A 25,702-nucleotide genomic window follows, 5' to 3' on the forward strand; every position below is an offset into this window, starting at 1 on the left:
TCAATCTAGAGTGACTAAAGTTTACAGATACAAAATATACAGTAGACACTTTTGTTATGGATCAGAAGCTTTATTCACTTTCAACAGGGGGGCAAACCTAGAAGAGTTCTACCAATAATGATATAGTTGCACTGGACCTAAAACATAGACCTTATCACCTAGTTTTCCCCGGTGACCCAGATTAGGAAAGTGGAAGAGGATAATTAAATACTTCCCATCTGACATGGTGTCACACGCCTGTGATCCCAGCACTCAAAGGCTAAGGCAGGAGGATTGCTAGGCATTTGAGGCCACCCAGTGAGTCAAAGCCAGGGTGAACTACATAGCAAGACTGTCTCACAAAAATTTTAAAAAATAAATACTTCCTGGGGATGAAACTCAGAGAGGTTCAGAATGAGACATTTCAACTTTGAATTCATTCACCCTAACTATACAATAAAACCAGACTCACATAACAACCAACCAAAATGTTGGAATTAGCCATACTCCATTATGTAAGACATTTAAAAGCAACAGGTATGGCACATAAAGGAGGTGAAGACCTTTTCCCACTGTATTGGAATCCTAGTGTTATTTAAGCCTTGAAGCCCTGTTACCACACAGAGGAGAGGTATGAACCAAGCTTCTAGGTGACTCCTGCCTGCGAAGCTGTATCTGGACTCCACCCACGAGCGCTTGACAAACCCCTACTACAGGCTGCCTTTCCCTTTAATCCTCTTCGGGTGAACTGGGGCCCAGGGTGGTGTGGCAAGCTAGTGAGTTTGCATGTTTAACCTAAAAGCCCCCTGTTGGCACAGCCACAAATAAATTCAGATGTATTAATTTTATAATTGAACTCCGAAGAATTTTAAGAACAAAAAGAACACTCTTGTGGATGTAGCAGTGTATCATTTCGTATGTATTAAATTTTCATAACTATTACTTAATTTCTATCTTATAATTTGTACTTAAAGTCTTCTTACACTAGATTAATGAATTACAATAAATCACAAACATTTAATTTACTTCAATTACAGTTTATGTGCTGCCAAAGCAAGTACCAATTTATTTCAATTATAAAACAAGGGCATTATCACATCAATTTCATCATTACAAATAATTTACACATAATAATGCATAAGGACTTTAAACACATGACTCCAAATAATACAAAACCAAATTAGTTGAATGAAACACTGCTGAATTGTAGGCGTTTTTGTGACAGGAAACAAAAAATTTAACAAAATATATTTTCTGAGTGAAAGTTTTTTTTTTTTCAGGACATGAGCAGCTTTCCACTGCTCCTCTGTCATGCTGTCCTGGAGTCACTGGATTGTAGACTAAAACCTTTCTTTTGTGGATGTTGGGTATTATGTACCAGGGATGAGAAAAGTAACTAAGATAGGAGAGAGGTTCATTTGACTCATGGCTTCACAGGATTCAGTCGATGGTTGGCTAGCTCCATTAGCAAAAGTTTCTTAAATCAGATTTTTCTCTTAAACTGTTGTTCATATTTTGTTTGTTTTTTAGGGGTATCAGGAATCCAACTCAGGACCTTGTGCTTGCAAGGCAAGTATGGTGCCAGTGAGCTAAATTCCCAGCCCCTGTTGTTTATATTTTAATTGGAGCTTCTTCTAAAGAATCATTTTACTTATAGTCACAAATATCTTTCTTTTTTTTCTTTTGAGACAAGTTCTCGCTATGTAGTTCATACTGGCCTTGAACTTACTATATAGCCCAGGCTGACCTTGAACTCACAGTGATCCTACCTCAGCCTTCTGAGTACTAGAATTACAGATGTGCACCACCACACCCAGCACAAATTTCTTTTTAACACACAATGTGTATTCATACTGCAATCAAATACCTGAAGGAGTTGGAATCTTTTTTTTTTTGGTACCGGGGATCGAACTGGGATCTTATGCTTGCGAGGCAGGCAGCGGAACCACTGAGCTAAATCCCTGGCCTAGGAGTTGGAATCTTATGAATACAGCCAGGACAACAGTGGAGAGAGTCATGAACAAACACATCACAGTCCACACAGAACACATTCTGGCACTCAGCGCAAACATAGACCTGTAATACAAAGAAAAAAAGGAATCAATAAAAGACGGGTCTAAAAACTAAGCACAGTCAGAAGACATTCATGTTGCTTTGCTCTTTATTATATCTCAATCAAGTTTCCCAACCCACCTTTTACTATCTATACTCAGATCTAAGGTGATTTCTTTTCCCCCTAAACTATACTTTGGAAATGAGGTAATGACCTTGGTTTTGAGTCCTCAAAGTCAATTTATTATAACATACTCTCGGTTACTTCATTTAAGTAACAATGTAGAGAAGTCACAAGAGCAAAAATCAGTGCTACCTCTGAATGCTTAGAGGTCCAAGGAAAAAAAGCACAAAAATTTAACATGGGTTTAGTTATTTTCAGAGAATGGCCTCACAACTGAAAAAATTACATTCCTCTTTCAACTAAGCTATTAAGGAATAGGTCAAGTGACACATATAAGATAGATAAAAAGAAAAAGTTCATGATTCTACCAGCATTACCTACATGGATATCTGCACCCTGGGATAAAACCTGGGCAACAACACACAGAGGTTCAAAAAATCACTAAATCTAAAACAACACAGAAGTAAAGATGATGTGTTCTTTTGTTTTGTTTTTTGAGACAGGGTCTCATTATGTAATCCAAGCTGGCCTTGAACTTGTGGCGATCCTCCTGCCTCAGCATTCTAAGTGCTGAGATTACAGACATGTGCCACCACACCTGGCTAGATGATGTTCTTAGAAACTGTCAAAAAATTCAAAAAGTGGTTCTAGTGAGGATGAAGCTACTGATGTCAAAGAGAAATGTAAAACAAGGTTTTTTGTGGGGTTTTTTGCAGTGTTAGGGATCAAACCCAGTGTCATACACATTAAGTAGGCTTCCTACCAGTGAGCTACACCCATAGTCCCAAGGAATGTAAAATTTAATAAAATTCTTTTATGAAACATGAAAGTGGAATAAACAAGCAATATTTGTTTTGTTTTGTTCTGGTGCTAGAGATTGAACACAGGATCTTAAGACATAGACTAAGCATGAGCTCTACCACTGAGCTACACTCTCAGCCCCTAATCAAGCAATACTTCTAATTAATATTTGGTATGCTTTATAAAGTACATTTTAAAATATGGAAATGTGAGTAAATATTAAAAATAGGAGCCGGGAATTTAGCTACCTAAATTGGTTCTGCCGCCTACCTCCCAAGCACAAGGTCCCTAATTCGATCCCCAGTACCAAAAAAAAAAAAAGACATGATATTTGCATCTGTAGAATTTTTTGTTTTAGTTTGGTTTTTTTTTTGGTACCAGGGATTGAACTCGGGACCTTGTGCTTGCAAGGCAGGCTGCAGAACCACTGAACTAAATCCCTGGCCCTGCATCTACAGAATTTTATATCATCAAATTGGCTATCTTCAAAGAAATTCTTTTAAAATTCTGTTGTGGTTGCTTGAGATGGGGTCTTACTATGTTGCTCAGGCTAGCCTCAAACTCCTGGGCTCAAGTGATCCCATTTCAGCCACCTGAGTACCTGGGACTACAGCCATGCACCACTGCACCTGGGTCTCTATTCAAAATTTTAAAAAATATTTTCTAATGGAAACAATTTTTTATCAGTGGCCACTTTAAATGATAACTTCAGAAGGAATTATAATGGGGATGGGGATGTAGCTAAATAGTAGAGTGCTTGCCTAGTGTGAGGTAGGCCCTGGGTTCAATCCCTAGTAACAAAAATGAAACAAAACACTTTAAATAAACAAAAGCAATTTAGCTTGAAAACCGAAGACAAAGCACTAAGTATTGTCATAGCAAAATGAGAATGCAGAATTACAAAATTACTATTTAAATTATTTTGTTCTCGCTTTACATCCAGTAGCTAGTGTAACTGTATTTATAGGAAATAAGCTGATATAATCTTGGTCTTCAATAACCTACTGAAAGCTTGTCATAGTATAAGATTTTCAAGATTTTTTTTACATAACTTAATAATTAGAAAGTCAAAGACTCACATGTTGGTCCTTCAGTTGCCCCTGACATCCATAACAAAATCTGAAAGAGAAAGTTTGAGAATCACTCTTTAAAAAAAAGAATTCACTGGGCCAGGGATTTAGCTCAGTGGTTTTGCCGCCTGCTGTGCAAGCGCAAGGACCCGAGTTTAATCCCCGGTACCAAAATAAATAAATAAATAAAATAAAATAAAATTTAAAAAGAATTCACTAATTCAAATAATTCAGGGCCAAGGATTTAGCTTAGTGGTCCTATGCCTGCCTCAAAAGCACAAGGTCCTGAGTTCAATCCCTGGTACCAAAAAAACCCCCCAAAAACCAAAAAAACAAAGTTCTCTGTTTAGTACTGAAAACAGAGGTCCCCTACCTCCCCTCCCCATTTCATTTCCAGCTCCCCAGAGACACTTTCAAAACTTTTAACTGTATGCCAGGTGTGCTGGTGCACACCTGTAATCCCAGCACTTGAGAAGCTGAAGCAGGAAGATTGCTGTGAGTTCAAGGCCAGCCTGAGCTATACATTGAGTTCAAGGCCAGGCTGAATTACAGAGTGAGACTCTGTCTCAAAGAACCAAAAAACAAAACAAAACAAAACTTTTAACTGTGTGATAGTTATTTATGCTTGTATAAGTGCTAACTCTTGGCTCTTTATGAGTATTGGCTCTGAGCCTCCAACTATGGAAGACAAGAATTTAATTCTTTCAACCTTCCTAAACCAATAGTGCATACATGTAAACTAATGTCATTCTCTTCTTTCTCTATAAGTCATTATTTTGGATAGATCAATATTCAATGTTTAGTTTATGATGCCTATATAATAAATATTCTCAGTTGTAACATGTAGTAAGTTGTAACTTTTTCTCTCTTTAAACATTTTTTTCCAGGGATTAACTGTGTCCCTAATCTCAAACTCTCCTAAATAATTAACACTTAATTCAGCCCCAATCTTTCCCTGAATAGTATAAATATGTTCCCAGCACATTCGACTCTTGGAAATTCTACAATTTCCACTCTCTCAATGATATCTATCCTGGAGCATTCTGGCTTTCTCCAAATGGAACTGACTCTTCTTTATATATGACACACCAGTGCCATTCTGAATTTCTTCTGACCATCATCCTATGGTTTCCTATTTTGGATTAAATAAATATTCCTAGATCCCTAAGATCTTCTCTTTCTTCGTTCCTCTGAATCACCTACCTCTTCCAAAGTATCCCCAGAAAGTCTCTTTTCGAGACCTTATACAAGTCTGAAAATGTCTTTCTTCCACCCACACTTACCTGACAGCTTTGCTGGGTATATATCTAAGCTGTAATATTTTCACTCCAAAGTCTGAATGTAAAAGTTCTCTGTCAGCGAATGGATAAAGATGTGTTTTTTTATACAATGGAGTACTACTCTGCCATAAAGAAGGATGAGCTTTAGACATTTATAACTAAATGGATGGACCTTGAGACCACACTTTTTTTTTGTTTTGTTTTTTGGGTACCTGAGATCGAACTCGGGTCCTTGCACTTGCGAGGCAGGTGGCGGAACCACTGAGCTAAATCCCCAGACCCTATACTCTTAAGTGAAATGAATCAAACACACATGTTTAAATACTATATTGTTTCTCTGGTGTGAGAAACTGAAAGTTAAAATAAGGACTAAAATGTATAAAGATATTGTGAAAATGGAAAGAAAACATTCAAATGGGAAGGGGAACAAGGGAGGAGGGAGGGATAAAGGAAAGAAGGGAAAAAAGAGATCTCTGTCAGGGCTGGGATATAGACTTCCTGACTATGTGGAAAAGCACAGCACTTCTGAGGCAAGACAACATTCTGCTGAGAACAATATAAAATACAGGCATCCAAGTGTAGAAAAGGACCTTAACTTACTCCCTCTGAGATGCCAAACTTGTTCCTTATCTTACTACCCTAATCTTACTACAGTCACTGTTCCTAAAATAGTATACTAACCCCTCCCTTGCACTTCTTGCTAAACAATAAAAGCGGGTCCACCATAAAACTTTTCAAAGCCTGTCCACTAAGATAGATTGCTCTCAGTCCTCCCTTACAAATTGAATATTGTCTCTGTCTCTTTCTTTGATTCCCTGTCATCCTCCCAACAGGTTTTCAGGGATCTGATTAGCTCCCTAGAAATAGAAAATTTCCTTGAACTGTTTCTTTGATTATCTCCTACTCTATATTTTCTCTTTTCTTTGTTTCTCACATTATTCTGAATTTGGACATTTTGGATAAATCTATCAGTTTTCTTATCTTTACTTTCCTGTATTTACTTCTTCATTTTATGCCATTTATTCTACTTTCTAGAATATTTCTTCAACTCTATCTTATAATCTGAAATCTGTCTACTAGGTTTTTCATTATCCTCAACCATAAGAAAATAAATGCAGGGCCGGGGATTTAGCTCAGTGGTTTTGCCACCTGCTGCGCAAGCACAAGGACCTGAGTTCGATCCCCGGTACCAGAAAAAAAAAAAAGAAAAGAAATGCAAGGGCTGGGAATTTAGCTCACTGGTTCTGCCGCCTGCCTCGCAACCACAAGGTCCCGAGTTCAATCCCCAGTACCAAAAAAAAAAAAGGAGAAAGGAGAAAATAAATGCAAGTTAAAACAATGAGACTTGTTTAACTTGGCCAATATAAAAAACTTTCATAATTCTAATATTGGTGAAGTTACTGTAAGCAAAAAACAAAACTTCTTTAAAAGACAACTTTACAACATCTATTACATCATTTTTTGTTTTGTTTTGTCTCTTTGAGACAAGGTCTCACTATACACTGCACACTGGTCTTGAACTCACTATGTAGCCCAGGCTGGCCTCAAACTCATGGTGATCCTCCAGCCTCAGCCTCCCAAGTACTGAGATTATACTGATTTTCACCACCATGCCTGACTTAAAATTCACATAACTTTTGATTCAGCAATTTTACCTCTAAGAATCTGTCATGCATTTATAACACAAAGTCAAAGATATAAACATTATTTGTTAAAACTTTATTTGTTAATAACAACTGGTTATATAAACCATGACACATCCAAGACACACACAATTTCAAAACAATACTCATCTAGGTGTGCTTATAGGAAATAACTTCCAGATGGGTTTTTTTTTGTTGTTTTTTTTTTGAGCCAGGGACTTTCTAGGTAATCCTGACTGGCCTGGAACTCAAGATTCTCCTGTCTCAGTCTCCTAAGTGCTGGGATTACGGCATGCGCTACCATACCTGGCTATAGTACATCACTCCTACTACAAAGAGGTGAAGGTAAGGAAATTAACAGATTTCTGGAGACCCAGATCTGTTTAACAACTAAGTCATTTCAGTCATAACCAAGAAATCCCACCCACCTTCTGTGATACTGGGGATTGAACCCAGGGGTGCTCTACCATGAGTTACATCCCCAACCCCTTTCTTTTCTTTTCTTTTAAATTTTGAGACAGGGTCTCACTAAGTTGGTTAGAACGTCCTCAAACTTGCAATTCGCTGCCTCAGCCTCCTGAACAGCTAGGTTTATAGGAATGCACCACTATGCCCACATGGATCTCATTTTCTGGATGAGAAGTACTCTTACTTGAATTAATAACTATCTTTTGTAAGGTAGTGACAATGTACTCAAACATTAGTTCACCATTAGGAAGAGATATAAATTAATCAAAACTCATACCTTTCTCCTTTATATTCTTCCAGGGTCATTTCTTGAAAAGCATCCAAAGGAAATAAATGATGGTAAGACCGTGCCAAGTGGGGAGCAGAGACCAAAGTAAGACCTAATACACAAATAGAAACATGTTTAATAAGCCAGACTTCATAAAGACAATAGCTGAAAAGCTGAATGCTATAACTCAGGCTAAATACTTTTTTTTTTTTTGGTACCGCGGATCGAACTTGGGACCTTGCGCTTGTGAGGCAGGCAGCAGAACCACTGAGCTAAATCCCTGGCCCTGGGCTAAATACTTTCATGTGTTTTTAGTGGAGTTTTGTTTTTTGCAGTGCTGGAGGCAGAAGTCAGGCCTTGCTGCAGGCTAGGCAGGTCCTCCGCTGCTGAGTTACATCCCCAGCCAGCAAGTGGCATCAGAACTGTAAGTGCTCATCTCTCATTTTACCTGGGCCACAGAAGGAGGTTCCAGGATGGAGTCAATTCTGTTATTACACATGTGACTTCTCTTGGCCTATTTCCTTACTTACAAATAAAATAAACTTTACTACAATGTTACATTTATTCTTGGAAATGTAGTACTGGACATTCAAGAAGAAAAGTAATCTATTTCTCTTTGGAAACAGTAAACCCACACCAGGCCTGGTGGCACACACCTATAATTTAGCACTCTGGGAGAGTCAGGCAAAAAATTTGAGCCCAGCCCAGGCAACTTAGTGAGACCTTGTCTCAAAACAAAAGTATAAAAAAAAGGATAGGGATGTAGGTCAGTGCAAAGACTCTGGGATCAAGCCTCAGTACCACATATATACATACATATATACATACATACATACATATATACATACATATCTGGAAATGAAGGTGGAACTCAAACATTTACATTTCTTACATTTTTACCAATAATACAGATAAGAGGTTATTTTAAATTAATTTACTCAATAATGAATAATTGGCTTCTTACCACATATTTTACATTCAACAGGAAGCTCACAGTACTTTGCCCGACATTGTGGGCAGAAATAGCCTCCTAATGTAAGCCCTGGCTCAGAACTGTTATCCAGGTGCCTGTGGGGGGGGAAAATTATTTTAAACATGATGTATATAAAAATGTAAAAAACTAGAGCTAAAGTATGTTATAAAACACTGGATTCCATTTCAAAAATTTTAAATTTTATTTGAAAGTATGTGAGTATGTCATTTAGGTTATTACCCTTCCCCCTTGTCTTTTTTCATTTCCAAATTTTTTTTATTTTTTTGTTTTTATTGAGACAGGGTCTTGCTATGTAGTTCAGGCTGGCCTCAAACTCTATGATCTTCCTGCCTCAGCCTCCCAAGTGCTAAGAGTACAGGCATGCATCACCACACTCGGCTGTTTGACGTGTTTTGTCTAGAAGAGTAACTCTAGTCCTTGTTAGACCTTTAATCGCGGGAGGCAGAAGTCTTGCCTGTGACTTTGAAAAATCACTTTCTTAAATTTAATTTCGTTTTATAATTATGTAAAGTATAAAGCACTCAAGTTCAAACAAGTTATATTCAGCAAAGTCTAGGTTCTATCATTTTTGCCTTTCCCTACACACCCACTAATGCAAACATTCTTTAGTTTTTTAACTTCCTATTTCCATTACTATTATTTTTATTATGAGCACAATTGTGAATATCTACTCACATCTTCTTTTTTGATAGCTGGTAGCATATTACACACTTCTCTCTACCATACCACTGTACTTAGTAATATTTCCTGAAGACTACACCATAGAAATGTACTATATATCATCATTCTCTTTTTTTTTTTCTGGTACTGGGGCTCGAACTCAGGACCTTGCACTTGTGAGGCAGGTGTGCATGGTGCCACTAAGCTAAATCCCTGGCCCTCATCATTCCTTTGTATGGCTACATAAAAGGTAATTTTTAATTAAAAGCCATATTTCAAGCCCATCTATTAATTTATAACTCAGAGTAATGAATTTAAATGTTAAAATATTACTGGTCTTTACTTACGCCATGCTGAAAGAAGGTTTTGCATCTTGATCAGACAAAGAAGCAATGGTATGCTGAGGAAATCCTTCATAGGAAAAAATGTATTAATTTCTCTTTCCAAGCAAAAAGCAGAATTCTAGGAGTAGGAACCTAAAAATGTTCTTACCAGAGGGCCAACAAAGTTGTACAAAAGCATTTTTCCACCTCATATATATATATAAATATATATTTATATATATTTATATATATATTTCATATATATATGTATTTATATATATATTTCATATATATATGTGTGTGTGTGTGTGTGTGTGTGTGTGTGTGTGTATATATATATATATATGCTTATTATGGTATATGAAACTGACTGTAACTCCACTCTACAAAAATAGTAGAGGTGGGCCGGGGATTTAGCTCAGTGGTTTCACCGCCTGCTGCACAAGCGCAAGGACCCAAGTTCAATCCCCAGTACCAAAAAAAAAAAAAAAAAAAAAAAAAAAAAGTAGAGAATGAAGGAAAGAAAGTAGAGGAATGACCTCAGATTCTAAAGTTCTTATCTATATATATACATATTTTTTGGTACCAGGGATCGAACTCGGGTCCTTGCGCTTACACAGCAGGCGGCAAAACCACTGAGCTAAATCCCTGGCTCTGTATTTTCTGTTTTGTTTTTTTGTTTTTTGGTTTTTTTGGTACTGGAGATCAAACTCGGGTCCTTGCAGTTGCAAGGCAAGCGGCAGAACCACTAAGCTAAATCCCTGGCCTATATTTTCTGGGTTTATTTTTTGTACTGGGGATCAAACTCAGGTCCTTGCGCTTGCGAGGCAGGCGGCAGAACTACCAAGCTAAGTCCCCGGGCCTATATTTTCTATTTTTAAGACAGGGTCTCTTGGTTTGGAGTGCAGGCTGACTTCAAACCTGAGGTGATCCTCCTGCCTCAGCCTCCTGAGTGCTGGGATTATAGGCATGTGGCACCACGCCCAGCATTATTTATATTTTCTACTTTAATAACAGTTTTTTTGTGTGTGTGTATGGTGCTGGGGACTGAACTCAGGGCCTTCACACTGAACTACATCCTCACCCCTTTATTTTGAGATGGGTCTTGCTAAGTCACTAGGTTGCCTTGGTTGGACTCAAATGTGCAATCCTCTTGCCTTAGCCTTCAAGAGTGTTGGCATTACAGATATGTGACACCATGTGTGGCAAAAAAAAAGAAAAGAAATTCTCAAATTTTAAAATGATAACTTGTGTAAGTGAAAAACAGAAATCCTAGTATGGGACTGGGAATTTAACTCAGTGGTCCCGCCGCCTGCCTCACAAGTGCAAGGTCCTGAGTTCAATCCCTGGTAACAAAAAAAAAAAAAAAAGAAAAAAGAAATTCTAGTATGAACAGAAATATGGATTTAGAAAATAACATAAAATACATACCCATACGAATAAGTGAGCATTCAGAACTTGAGCTGGCAGGAGGAGGACTAACATGATGTGTTAGCAATTCTTTGTAATGGCTTTCATCTAAAATCACATGGTATGTGCCTAACAAGAAACAACAGCTTTACAGACGTAAGAACAGATTACCATTTTTATGTAATTTTATAAAAGCTTTAAGATCTAAAAATGTACATTTTCAAAATTAAGATTTTAGCTAAACTATCACTTTTAAAAACTTTATCTCTAAATCAGTATTTCTAGGAATAGTAATTGCAGTTTGATTAAAGCCAAGTTATAAAATCTTTACAAAGTATTACATAGAGTAAAATTTCTAGCCTTTCAAGTTATAGTGTTTTCTCTAAACACTGACATTACTGAAAGTTCCTTCCACTTTGAGGTAATTTCTTAAAGAAACAATATATTTAAGATGACTCCGTAGACTATGGGATATGAAATAATTCAGATTGAGTGGTTCAAGCCATCCTCGTTAATAATCCTGACACAATGACTATGAATAAACAATGAACACAGTAGACACACACCACCGGTTTCCCGAGCGAGTGCAGTGCAAACCCGAACCTCAGCAGACAAACCAATGACAGACACTCTGATTTTAGCTGCTTTCAGGGTCTTCATCAAATCCAAGAAAATGAAAGATTTTAAGGAAAGAAGAAAAATATTTGAGAATTAATGTACTTGAAAAATAATGCTTTGAAAACCACTGATAAATTCACTACAGAACTCTCTTTAGAGATGTAATTTTAGGTTTTTTTGTGGCACCAGGGATTAAACCCAGGGCCTTTACCCTGAACTACATGCCCAGGGACCCTTTTTCAAAAATTTTTATTTTTTACAGCATTTTAAGTTATTAGTACATGAATATAGTACAGAATGTTTACACTCCTTGTGGGAAGTTGGTACATGTACATAGATATCTTAATTCCTTTTTTCACTCCCTTTCCCTTCCCTCCCTCCCCTTTAAAAAAATTTTATTTATTTATTTATTTATTTATTTATTTATTTATTTATTTATTTATTGAGACAGGGTCTCACTATGTAGTTCAGGCTGCCCTTGAACTCACTGTGTAGCCCAGGGTGGCCTCGAACTCATGGTGATTCTCCTGCCTCCCAAGTGCTGGGACTACGGGCATGCACCATCACACCTGCCAAAAATATTTATTTTGAGACAGGGTCTTGCTAAGCCACTAAGTTGTCTGGGCTGAGCTCAAACTTGCCATTCTCCTGCCTCAGCCTCTTACAGTACTTGGGATTATAGTATGTGCAAGCATATGTTGCTATAACTTCAGTTGTGATGTATTGGTCCTACCTTAATTAAATCATAAATATTGGATGGATCACAAGTTGTAAGGCTGCTAAAGATGATGAGGACTTCTCTACTTGTATGTCCAGGCATGTGTCTAAAGAAGTAATAAAATGCACTCCAATTAGTTATAGCAAATTAACCACCAAAAAAATGTATCTAGAAGGAACAGTACACATGGTTTATACATTTAAATTCATTTAAACTATAGACTACCTCGTTTGTTTCAATACTGCAGGGGAATGAATTGAGTACACTTTAAACACTTTAATGTAAATTTTTTTCCTCTTTTTCAACGCTGATGATGGAGCCCAAGCCTCAAGCATGACAGGCAAGTGATCAACCACATAGCTATGACCCCAAACCTAATATACATTTTTCAAAAATAAGCCATATACTTTTTTTTTTTGGTACTGGGCATCGAACTCGGGTCTTTGTGCTTGTGTAGCAGGCAGCGAAACCACTGAGCTAAATCCCTGGCCCAAGACATATACTTTTTAAAAAATTATTCATGGAAATACATATTTACAGAGTTATCTCAAGTTCTGGGGAGAGAATGATAAATGATACTGGGTCCCTGAGATCACAAAGCTTATAGTTCAGTAGGTTTATTTCATACAAAGTCTAAAGTGTACAATGAGAAACATGACTGTACAGCAGGGGTCAACTTTAAGGTCTGCACATGCGGCTTAATAATAGTAACACACTTCAGTTCGATCCCCGGTACCAAAAAAAAAAAAATAGTAACACACTTCTTTCTTAAAGACTGTAACTTAATCTTCTGATAATTTAGTCTTAATAATCAAATCTTAATTAAATGATGACTCCATGAGGGATGAAGACGTGTAAGCTGTTTCTCTGATGCTAGGAAGGGATTTCTATACTTTTTGGAGCAAGTTTACCAGTTACTTATAGGTTTCATTGTTATCCTCTCTACTCATACTTGTAGATACTGCTGAAGAGCTTACTTTTATAATCTGTGTTACTATAATCTGTGTTACCTTCTCATCTACTTCAAAACTAGAGGAATATCTACTATATAAAAGCATAAGATCTAAGATAAGACAGCCTATCCAGAGATGCTCTCAAAAGTATGAGCTTTAACTACATTATTTCCTTTGGGGTTTTGGTATATTCCACACAGTTGGGACTTTCAGGGAAAGTGCGCTATTAATTTTTAGACTATTACCAAACAAGTTAATAAATGTCAATAAAGATACAACCAACTCTGATTATACCATACTAAATTCCACATATAATCCCCACACCCCTTTGGCAGTACTGTAACTGAGACATGAACCCAGGGCCTTCATACTGAGCTATATTCCCCAGCCTCCACTTGCTTTCTGTGAGACATGATCTTTAGTTCCCCAGGTTGAGCTCAAACTTGCAATCTTCCTGGCTCAGCCTCTCTGAGGCTGGGAATTATGGGTGTGCACTGCCACACACTGTTAGTTTTACCACTTATCTATTTTGTTATAACTGGTTTTATAGAGACTCCTATTAACATACTACCATTTCAATTAATTTTTTTCAATTTTTAAATTTTTTTTTCATTTCAATTAATTTTTTAAAACTTCTCAATCAACTATCAGTAAAAAATGTAAAATACTAACTTCAGAGTCTGCATGGCCATGCTTAAGGAATTATAAAGAGATGGTTCTCCATGACAGGTCATATCTACAGCTTTCTTCAAAGACGTTATGTGTTTCCTTGGGTTTCCTTCAATTAAATGCAAGAATTTACTTTTAATAAAATGCTGTACATACAAAACAAAAATGTATGCTTCTTCCAAAATTTACATATCTATTCAAGAACAAAATGTCTTCAATTTACGTTTGTATCAAGTTGCCTTTTCGTCAGAAATGTTTGATAATCTTCATACTGAAAATACAATCTTATCTTTATATGCAATACTATATATATATATATAAAACAATAATTTTGTGTGTGTGTGATACTGGGGATTGAACTCAGGTCCTTGCGCTTGCGAGGCAGGCAGTGTAACAATAATATTAACCTACACTACATAACTTCTTCATATTCTAGACTACATCTCTTCATCATATTTCCATATTTCCTCATTTTAAGAACAAATATATTTTTGGCTGGCCGTGGTGGCACACACCTGTAATTCCAGCACTCAGGAGGCTGAGCAGGAGGATTGTCATGAGTTTAAGGCTAATCTGGGCTACACAGTGAGTTCAAGTCCAGCCTGAACCACATAGCTAGACCCTGTCTCAAGAAATCAAAAGAAAAAACATAAAACCAGTATATTTTCATATCTCTAAAATCAGCATGTGTCTTGCTACCACTGGGAGCAGGACAGCATGTGTGATGTAGCTGTCATTTCCCATCCCCATGAGAACCTACGAATGGCTCTTCCTAGGGTATTGCTTTAATTGCATTATGTATGTTCTCCTATTCAGGTTCAATATAACTGCTATTTTAAATATTTTTAAAAGGTTATTAATACAAAAAGTTGCATTTTCATTAGAAAAGCATAGACCAGAACAGTGAGATGGAAACTGTTATTTCTGAAGCAAAATACTCATTGATAGAAAAATGTCTGCAATTTTCAATATTTTTCTTGAAGCAAGAAAACAAGAGCTTGGCAAGACCTCATAAAGAAAGCCTCTAACAAAGAAGCAAAGCTACCTTATCTTCTGTAACATCTGAGGTAACTGAAGTAACACCTGAAAAGACTGCCTGTAGCAATGATGGTGAACCTACGGCATGAGTGCCACAGTCAGTTGTTTGTTATCATTGAAAGCCCTAAAAGGTTCACTATCATTGGTCCATATCACTCTAAGCAGTATAAATGAAAAGATGAGAAACTGCCAAATCTTTTGTTTTTTGGTAGTGGGGATCAAACTTGGGACTTTGTGCTTGCAAGACAGGTGGCGGAACCACTGAGCTAAATCTCCGGCCCTAAACTGCCAAATCTTTTAGAATAGGTGACATATGGGCTGGGATTTAGTTCAGTGGTACTGCACTTGCCTCCCAAGCACAAGGTCCTGAGTTCGATCCCTGGTACAGAAAGAAAGGAGGGGGGGAGGGGAGGGGAGGGGAGGGGGGAGGGGGGGGAGGGGAGGGGAGGGGAGGGGAGGGGAGGGGGGGAGGGGAGGGAGGGGAGGGGAGGGGAGGGGGGGAGGGGAGGGGAGGGGAGGGGAGGGGGGGAGGGGGGGAGGGGAGGGAGGGGAGAGGGAGGGGAGGGGAGGGAGGGGAGGGGGGGAGAGGGAGGGGAGGGGAGGGGGGAGGGGGGGAGGGGGAGGGGAGGGGAGGGGAGGGGAGGGGAGGGGAGGGGAGGGGGGGGGGGGGAGGGGAGGGGAGGGGAGGGGAGGGGGGGGGGGGGGGGGGAGGGGGGGAGGGGGGGAGGGGGGGAGGGGGAGGGGGGAGGGGGGAGGGGGGAGGGGGAGGGGGGAGGGGGGAGGGGGGAGGGGGGAGAGAGAGAATAGGTGACATATAGGGCAAATCACTAAGAAGCTGGTGTAACCAACTCACACATCACTTGATGTGTATTAAAGTTTAACTGCAAGGGCTTTTCCTTCTTTTTTAAAAATTTGAGACAGGGTTTATGTAGTACAGGCTGGTCTTGAACTTGCTGTGTAGCCCAAGCTGATCTTGATCTCAAGATCCTCCTGCCTCAGCCCCCTAAGTAGCTGGAACTATAGGCATGCTCACATTTGGCTCTAGAGGATTTTTAAATTTTCTTATCTATGACCACAGTGGCACACAGAGTTACTCTACATTTGGGGTGGGAAAGGGGAGAGAGGAGGGGGAAGCTCCTGCCGCCATCATGTAACCATGCTGCTTAGCCCATGCTATGCTGAGCCTGCAGCCATGCCACCTCCATCCTGTTCTGGGTGGAGGAACGTAGTCCCAGCCAGCTGGCCAAACTCCTCATTCCTCTGGCCACGCTGGCTGCTCATGGGTGGGCAGATCACAAGTAAGGCCAAAGTCCCTCTGGACCTGGCTACAGCTAGAGACTACAAGGGCCATGTAGATGTGGGGCTATTATCAGACATCTTTGGATTCACAGAAACTTGACCAAAGGCTGAAGTTGGACAAGGCCAAGATGCCTGAGAGCAACTACTATGTGTGTCAGCTCAGTACACATGGGAACACAGGCCAACAACTTCCAGGTTGCACACTAAGCTAGGTAAGCACCTGCCACCCCCTCAGTGCTGGAGATCAAACCCAAGGGCTTACTGAGCTATGCTCCCAGCTGAGATTTTTCTCTTTATGGATACTTGCAACCAAGTTTCTTAGCTCAGTCCAGACAGATAAACATCTTACTCCTTACTGCCATAGTGAAAAACTATTAATGAACAAAGTGTATCATTTCCCTTATGTACTGGCAAAGACAGAGAAACAGATTTAAGATAGAGCTATTTTACAAAAAAATAAAATGGAATTAATGCAATTTGCAGTAGCACATATAGGAAAGAAAATAAAAATTGCCATTATTATCTTTCAAGAGGTTAAAATTCAGTTAGCTATGTTATGCAAGCAGAAAGGTGGATTCATTAACAATAGCTATAATTCAATTTTTATACATGTGCTCGTTATTTTAAAGAAACAGATTCACATTCACAGTAATACTATTTACCACTGTGCAGAACTCAATTTAAAACAGTTAATCTTAGGGCTGGTTTAGCTCAGTGGTTCTGGCACCTGTCTCGCAAGCAGAAGGACCCGAGTTTGATCCCCGGTACCAATAAATAAATAGATAGATAGATAGATAAATAAAATAGTTCTTCCAAGAGTTTAATGAGAAAAGAGGCATTATTAAGTTGTTTACCTAAAAAGCATAGAGGAAGGCTTCATTTTACTTACTAGGCACCCATAAAAACAGAGTTACAAGACTGAGTAATTAAAGCAAAGTCCCTGAATCTTGGAAAGGTAATTTGATGCATACCTGAGAGTTCAGTCAGTTTTTCAGCTCTTTTACTCTTAGTTACAATTATTCCAATCTTAAAATAAGAACAAAATGATTATTAATTTCATATAACAAATTATTTCCTCTTGATAAGAATTTATGTAAAATAAATTAGTATACCTATAAAAGAAAAAAGCAATATATGAGAAACTTTTCCTCATGGTATTTTTACTTTTTTTTTTTTGACAGGGTCTCGCTATGTAGTTCAGGCTGGCCTCAAACTCACAGCAATCCTCCTGCTTCAGCCTCCTGAGTGCTGGAATTACAGGCGCGCATCTCCATACCCAGCACCTCATGGTATTTTTGAACAAATAAATTTAGCTCTGAGTTTACTACACATTGTTAAATTTTTAGTTATTTTATTTTTTGCTAAATGTACCCATAATGAGTATACAATCTGGATCACTTAGCAACTGATAGAATGTATGTCCTTTTTCAAAAAAAAATTCCAGTGTATTTGGTAGCAAAATATAAATACAATTCTGAATTCTATCATTTATTTACATACCTGACTGATAGGATTTTGATCAAAATACTCTTCTACAAAGTACTCCAACAACTGTTTAAATAGAACAAAAAGAAATATTACATAAGGGCAAAATAACAACTGTATAGACAACTAGAATTATGTTTTGTGAAATCTATTTGCCAAGCATCAGTTCTCTCATTCTGCTTTTTTCTTTTTGTACTACTAGAGATGGAACCCAGGTGCTTGCACAAGCTAGGAAAGCACCTCCCATTAAGCTATGCTCCCAGCCCATTTTTCATATTTAAGCTTATAGATTTACAAGAAAACATTCAGTTACAAAAATATTAATTAGTAAAAACTGTATTTGGTTTTTTTGGTACCAGGGATCAAACTCAGGTCCTTGTGCTTGCAGGGCAGGCAACGGAACCACTGAGCTAAATCCTCAGCCCTAAAAACTGTATTTGAAATGGCAAGTGATAAGACAGAAATGAGCTAGGTTTTTTTTAGATTTAGATTTTGTTTTATAGTACTGGAGATTGAATCCAAGGCTTAATACTGAGCATCTCTACACTCTTTTTATTTATTTGAGACAGGGTCTCGCTAAGTTACTAAGTTGTCCAGACTGGGCTTGAACTTGCAATCCTCCTGGTTCAGCCTCAAGTGCTGGAATTACAGGCATGTGTCCCCATGCCTGGCTTAAATGGCTAGGAGTCAGCACAGTGGCAAGCACCTTCCATTCTAGCTGCTTAGGAAGTTGAGGCAGGAGGATCTCTTGTGTGGTCGAGAGTTCAAGGCCAAAAAAAGAAAAACGAAAAAATGATGGAAACAAGGAAAGACCCAATGAAGACAGACAGGGGAACAGTAAGATGGTGGAGTTTTATGAATTAGGAGTACTATGGATGTGTTTATAAGCTGAGAAGACACATTCAAGTAAGCGAATGGAGAATAAAGATTCAGTAAAGAAAAAGGATAAAAGGCTGAGGATCTAGCTCAATGGTTCCGCTGCCTGCCTTGCAAACACAAGGACCCAAGTTCGATCCCCAGTACCAAAACCAAAAACCAAAAACCAAAAAACCAAAAGAAAAAGGATAGGCAACCAAACAAGATCCTGACTTGAGACAAGAGGGTAGAAATTAGACATAAATATTTAGCAGGTTAGGTTTATTATTTCCATGAATTGTACAGCAGCATTTCTCTTAGTTGTCATTTATATTACCTAGAAAAAAATGTTACTACATTTTTTTTTTGCAAAATTTTATTGCATTCTTTTTTCTAGAACGTGTCCTTGCATTTAGTCTAAATGTAAATGACTTTTAAATTACTTTACTGTACCTTTAATGTACATGCCAATCTATTGGGCTTTAAATCTTGGTCTTCCATTGTCCTTGATCCATCTACTACCACATAAAGATGGCGCATCTACCAAAAAGGAAGGGAATGATCTCTGGTTATACCTTTCACGAAGAAGTAAAAATGGCATTGAATGTTCACGTACTCTGAGCATGTTTTTTTTTTTTTTTTTGGTACCAGGGATAGAACTTGGGTCCTTGTGCTTGTGAGGCAGGCAATGGAACCACTGAGCTAAATCCCCAGCCCCTGAGGATGGTTTTTAATATATTCTTTTAAAAAGTTTGTTGTGGGCTGGGGATTTAGTTCAGTGGTTTCGCAGCCTGCTGCGCAAGCACAAGATCATGAGTTCAATCCCTGGTACCAAAAAAACAAAAAAAAAGTTTGTTGTTCCAGCTGGGGATTAAGCTCAGTGGCACTGTGCCTGCCTCACAAGCACAAGGTTCTGAGTTCAATCCCTGGTACCAGAAAAAATAAAGTTTTTTGTTTTACTATTGTTTATTCTGTTGAGCCAGAATGTTTCTCTAATCCAAACTAGTTCTGTACTAGTAAAAGAAAAAGATAACATACCATTCCAAGTCGAACTTGTCCATGGTTCTCAAATACTCTGTTAAAATTATACAAACATTTTAGTGGAATACTATGTTATCCAAAAAGTTAATACAACTTGCCAAATAATCTGCATTTTTTATTGAAGTCAATTAATAACTTTTGAGATGCAAATAATTATAGGCAATGTGGATAGTTCTTGAAAACCATTTCTCTGCTGAGGTAAGGTGAGGTTGCCAGTTCTTTCCACCTGTTCAGACAACTAAGGGTCAGTTTCCCTGAAACTCGCAGAAATGAAGCACTAAGGACAGTGAAAGGTGGACAGAAAGGTTCAAGGATGTAGTTTCCTTTTGTAACACATTTAGGAAAAGTTTACATACCTTTTTCTCTTTGCCTTGAAAAGAATGTCTTCTATCGTAGCTTTAAGTGACCCAGATTCATCTTCTTTAAGAATTTCCCTGTAAGCAATAATGGTTTAAAAGATAAGCTAAAAATATTAACTCAAGAAATAAAGACATGTGTAGAGATTTGCACATGTATATTCACAGTATGATTACGTATAACAGCCCAAACTGTAAAAAACCTAAATGTTCAGCAACTGGTGAACTGATAAATAAAAATGTGATATGACAATATACTGGAATATTATTCAGAAATATAAAAAAAACAAGGTTGGTATGGTGGCACATGCCTGTAATCCCAGCTACTTGAGTGGGCTGGACCAAAACAAATGAAAGTTCAAGGCCAACCTGGGCAACTTAGGCCTTAACTCAAAATTTAAAAAATGAAAAATGCTGAGGACATAGCTCAGTGATAGAGCACCCCCAGGTTTAACTCCTAGTACTCCCCTCTATACACGCAGAACCAAGTCAGTACTTAGGAGGCTAAGAGATAAGCCTGAGAACATAGTGAGAGCCCATCTTAAAGAAAAGGAAAAAAAAAGAAATAAAGCACTAATACACTCTATAACATGGATGAGCCTTGAGGTAGTATATTATGTGAATGCTAGACACAACTCATCACGTATTATATGATTATATTTGTGGGAAATATCCAGAAAGGGCAAATTGATAATACACAGAAAGTAGATTAGTGGTCATCTATGGGCAATGAAAATGGAATTAATTGTAGGTAGTCATAAAACACTTTATTGGAGAGGTTAATGTTCTTAAAACTGATTTATGGTAGAGGTTGCACAACTCAAGTAAATTTTCTAAAACAAATCACTGAATTGTACACGGAAGTGGGTGAATTTTAACACATATAAAATACATTTCAATAAAGTTGTAAGCAAAAAGAGATAATGTCTAAAAGAAAAAAAGGGGCCATAATGCCATACTTACCAAGTTCTCTCATAGCCTCCTTCCCATCGCTTAGTTCTTTCAGGTTCTTCATCCATATTTTTAAAAATGTATTATATTATTCAGCACTCTGTAAAAACCATAAGACTATGAATGTTCTAAATATGTTTGTTACAAACTGCATCCACTTACTTAAAGGTTAAATAGGAAACAAAAAAAAAATAGCTGGATATGGTCGTGTATGCCGTATTACCAACTACTCTGGAGGCTGAGGCAGGAGGCTTCCACATTCAAGGATGGCCTGGGCAACTAAGCAAAACTCTGTCTCAAAATAAAATTCAAAAAGGGCTGGGGATTTAGCTCAGTGGTTTCACCGCCTGCTGTGCAAGTGCAAGGACCCGAGTTCAATCCCCGGTACCAAAAAAATAAAATAAAATAAAATTCAAAAGAAGAGCTGTGGGTATAGCTCAGTGATATAAGCACTTGCCTAGCATGCAAGAGGCCCTGGGTTCAACCCCCTACACCAGAAAAAGAAAAATCAGAATGAAAGGTCACCTTATTTTCTGTAGCTTACTCAATAATTGTTAAGTGAAAATAAATATCCTCTTGGAAATCTTTTTCCTATTTCCAATAAATATGAATATTTATGGACAAATGTAGTATCAATATAAATAAACATCTCTGTACAATTTATGAAAGAACAAAAATGTGTTACAGATGTGTTACAAAACAAGAACACAGAATTATGGGAATGAGGGTTGGGAAATTAGCTCAGTGGTGCCATGCCTGTTTGGCAAGTGCAAGGTTCTGAGTCCAATTCCCAGTACCAAAAAAGCCAAACAAAACACCAAAGAGGGCCGGGGGCGGGGGGGGGGGGGCGGGGCTCAGTGGTTCCACCGCCTGCCTTGCAAGTGCAAGATCCCAAGTTCGATCGCTGGCACAAAAAACCCCCCAAAAACAAACCCAAAGAATTATGGGAGTTAATACAGGTGTAGTTGAAAGATTAACCACAACTGACAACTACTGTAACCGAATGATAAATACCTGATGATTCATTATGTTCTTTCTCCACCTTTGTGTAGGTTTGAATTTTATTATCAAGTTTTTAAGAATGAAATTTATCATTTATAAATGCCTAAATGCTTAAATCTCATAATTCAAAAGAAAAAAATTAGTTGGGCATGGTGGTGCATATCTGTAATCCCAGCATTTGGGAGGCCGAGGCAGGAGGATCACCATAGTTCACCACAGTTCGAGGCCAGCCTGGGCTACATAGTAAGTTGAAGGCCAGCCTGAACTAACAAACAGAACAAAAGTTAAACATACAGTATGACCTCAACTATTAAAGGAAAAAGATAAAGGAAGTTGTTCAATCATTCAATAAATACAACAAATGGTTTCATCTGCAAGATAAGATTAAAAGTTTTTTCTTCTTTATTCATTTCTAGATTTTTATATTACATCCTTTTTTTTGATAATTAAGGATAACATTGATGGTAAAGAATCCATGAACCATAACCAAGCACAACCCAGTACACCCACACCTTCACCCTCCCCAGTGTTATCTCCTGTCCCAACCCAAGTTCAGGGTCACATCCCCTGTCACTGGCATGGATAAAGATGACTTTATAGTAAGGACCAACTGTCTTCCATAGGCTACTCTGCCTTCTCAGGCCTCCACCTGCCAGGTAAGATGACATTAAGGAGCACCTGACCACTTTCCCCTGACTACATGATCTCAGACTTCAGAGTGGTATTCTGGTCTCATGGCCTCTGACCAAGAGGAAAAAATAGAAGAAAATGGTAGTACAAGGGTTTTTGTGGAGTACACCTCTCCCTAGGCAAAAGATTTCTTATCCTTTAAATCACATACAATTGTAAATGAAAAATGTACTGAAATTTTTAGTTTGTTTCTGACAAAAAAGATGGTATATATACTATTCAATATGATGGACATAGTATGTTTGGCATATTTGAAACAGCCTATACTGACCAGATTAATTTGCACCTCAAGAATGTTAACAGTGGAAAAAAAATTCCAACTGATGGAGCTCTATGGCTGAGAGATGTGCATTCAGAACTCAAGGATAAGTTTACAGAAATTTACCAAAAATACGGAGTTAAGGAAAACATACTGAGATTGACCAATGTTGATCATTGTCTCCGGGCCTGAGGTGGAGGAGTAGCCAAACCTCCAGAGCTGAGTAAATGCATCCTCACTCGGACTCCAGCATCGTCCTCATTTCCGTGTCATCTTACAAGTCCTATGATCTGATGACCATGACTCTCACATATAAAGGTGTTATCCCTGCATCTCTAGAATCTTCCCAAATTGCCTAGAAAGACTTATCAATTGGCCAAGAAGCAAAGATTTTCTTGCCAGGCATGGTGGCGCACGCCTGTAATCCCAGCCCTCAGGAGACTGAGGCAGGAGGATTGCTATCAGTTTGAGGCCAGCCTGAACTACACAGCAAGACTGTCTCAAAAAAAAGAAAAGCAAAAGAAAGATTGGGCTGGGGATTTAGTTCAGTGGCACGTTGCCTGCCTTGCAAGCACTAGGTCCTGAGTTCGATGCCTGTTACCTCCCCCAAAAAAGATTTTTCTCTAAGTGCCTCTGTCTGCCTACCTAGGGCAACTGTATACGAGTAAGATCTTCCTCTATCTGTTCAATGATTAGCCTTGAAATAAATATAGAGAATCTGCCAAAAAATGTATACACTTAAGAAAAACTTGTATATTTTAAAACTTTTATCCACGGGGAACCCTAGAGGATGTCATACATTGCAGAAAACCCACTACACACTGCAGGCTCTTGAGAAGAAATTGAAAATCCATGTGCAGCAGTCCCAGTGACCAAGGTTCCCCAAGCAGCAGTGTGCAGTACTAATTAATGTCTGGAAGCTAATGGCCACCACTTTGCATTTTCAGCACCTCTTGTAACTGTAGAAGCCAAAAATAACTTGTATTAATCTCATGATGTCTCAATAAATTTAGTATTAAAATGTTTATACAAGTTTTTCTTTTCCTGAAGTGTGTATACATTTTTCTGGCAGACTCTGTATATATAAACAAGGATCGTGACCAACATTTTCACCTCCATTTATATCAATGCTTTTATAGAAAATATTTTAAAGCACCGACCTATAAATGGACTTCTGGAGGGGCTGGGGATTTAGCTCAGTGGTTCTGCCGCCTGCCTCGCAAGCGCAAGGTCCCGAGTTTGATACCCGGTACCAAAAAAAATTAAAATGGACTTCTGGAATTAAAATCCCCTGACAAGTTGGAGGCTGCTTCTAAGGTATCACTGCGTTTTTCCGGTACCTGTTATAATCAGATGTTATTAGCTAAAGTCCCGTAATTCAGTTCCCACTGAATTAAAAAACCAAACATGAAAAGTCATATATGCACTAATACAATTGTAGTGGGGGAACCTCAACACCCCACTGTCACAAATAGATCAACTAGACTAAAAATAAGTAATGAAATACTAGAACTCAATGGAACTCTTGAACAAATGAACTTAACAGATGTTTACAGAGTCTTCCACCCCACAAAATCAGAGTGCACATTCTTCTCAGCTGCACATGGGTCATTCTCCAAAATAGACCACATACTCACACATAGAACATGTTTAAGTGGGTGCAAAGGAATTGAAGTTATCCCCTGTATATTATCAGAAAAAAATAAATAAAAGAAAAAAAAAAACCACACATGGTAAGAGATTAACTTCTTTCAGGAAATCTGGTGATGTTTTAATAACATGAAAAACTAGAAGTGACAATAATTTTAACATCTGTGCTGTGCTACAGGTGGTAGCATAGTATACAGACTAAAGTGAACGTTTTGATTCTATTTTCAGTATTTGTTGTGAAACGTTTCAGTATTTGCAAACAAACGAGCGCTGCACCCAGCACCACACTCCGGAAAGCATTTCCTGAGGAGACAGACAAGGGATACTGCTGGGCCTGCTTTGCAAGTGTGAACGCGGAGAACCAAGGTAGGCAACTCGCTCGCGGCCACAGAGCTGGCGCCAAGTCTCGAGTTCGCACCCCGGGCCACAATTCCAGTCCACGCACTGGGCCTGAGGGTGAACCATGCCCGCGCCCGCAGCCCCACGGCTCCTCTGACGGAAGCTGTCCTCTGCCCCCTCCCCGCGCTCCCTGCCACCGTCCTCCAGAGGGCCAGCCAGAACAGTTCGGCTGGGTCCTCCGCCCGACGGCCTTCCGGGCGCCTAGCCCGCCAGCTCTCCCTCCCGCCCGCCTCGGCGTAGCGCAGGCCTCGCTCCACTCGCGGACTCACCAGCCCTGTGTGAACAACTCTGCCGGAAGCACTGTCCGACTCGAAGCGCAACGCCGAAGCCCTTCCGCTGGGCGCTCCGGACGCACACAAAAGTTCCGGCTGCACACAAAATTTCCGGCTGCTGCAGGCAGCGGCTGCCAGAGCGGGGCGCAGGAGAGCAGCGGGGCCCGACCGCCGCTGGTGCAAAGGCGCGCTTTGCTGGAGGCACTTGATTGTTGAATCCCGAAAAGACTGGGATGAAAGAGGCTGATTGCCTGCAGCTATTCATTCCACTTGTATTTTTTGAGCTTCGACTTTGGGCCTGAAACCTCTCAAGGCACTGAGGAAATAGCAATGAAATTTGAGCCAAAAAAAATCCTTGCCTTCGCGTAGTTTCCC

The 25,702-nt window shown here is 38.9% G+C and overlaps 1 protein-coding gene and 1 pseudogene across 2 annotated transcripts; one reads left to right on the top strand and one right to left on the bottom strand.

The window, feature by feature from the left end:
- Nucleotides 1–49: 49 nt before the first annotated feature.
- LOC101705678 (general transcription factor IIH subunit 2) lies at nt 50–25,458 on the bottom strand. 2 transcript variants are annotated; one of them, XM_004872842.4, is made up of 16 exons: nt 25,325–25,458; nt 21,068–21,155; nt 20,105–20,182; nt 19,746–19,782; nt 19,161–19,247; nt 17,868–17,918; nt 17,339–17,393; nt 14,034–14,139; nt 12,424–12,514; nt 11,639–11,726; nt 11,094–11,201; nt 9,687–9,750; nt 8,650–8,753; nt 7,695–7,797; nt 4,036–4,075; nt 50–2,055 (listed from the first exon to the last, which is right to left on the bottom strand). In XM_004872842.4, exons 2-16 carry the CDS (start codon nt 21,121–21,123, stop codon nt 1,933–1,935), a joined length of 1,191 nt encoding a protein of 396 aa, XP_004872899.1. In that variant the 5' UTR covers nt 21,124–21,155; nt 25,325–25,458; the 3' UTR covers nt 50–1,932. The 2 variants fall into 2 exon arrangements, with proteins under 2 accessions (XP_004872899.1, XP_004872901.1); XM_004872844.4 differs by lacking the exons at nt 8,650–8,753; nt 9,687–9,750.
- Nucleotides 22,762–23,210, top strand: LOC147820896 (allergen Fel d 4 pseudogene; annotated as a pseudogene).
- Nucleotides 25,459–25,702: the final 244 nt, after the last annotated feature.

This window comes from Heterocephalus glaber, unplaced genomic scaffold, assembly GCF_053883595.1.
Source record: "Heterocephalus glaber isolate CG9 unplaced genomic scaffold, H.glaber_assembly_v1.0 deba00001788, whole genome shotgun sequence".
Taxonomy (NCBI): Eukaryota; Metazoa; Chordata; class Mammalia; order Rodentia; family Bathyergidae; genus Heterocephalus; species Heterocephalus glaber.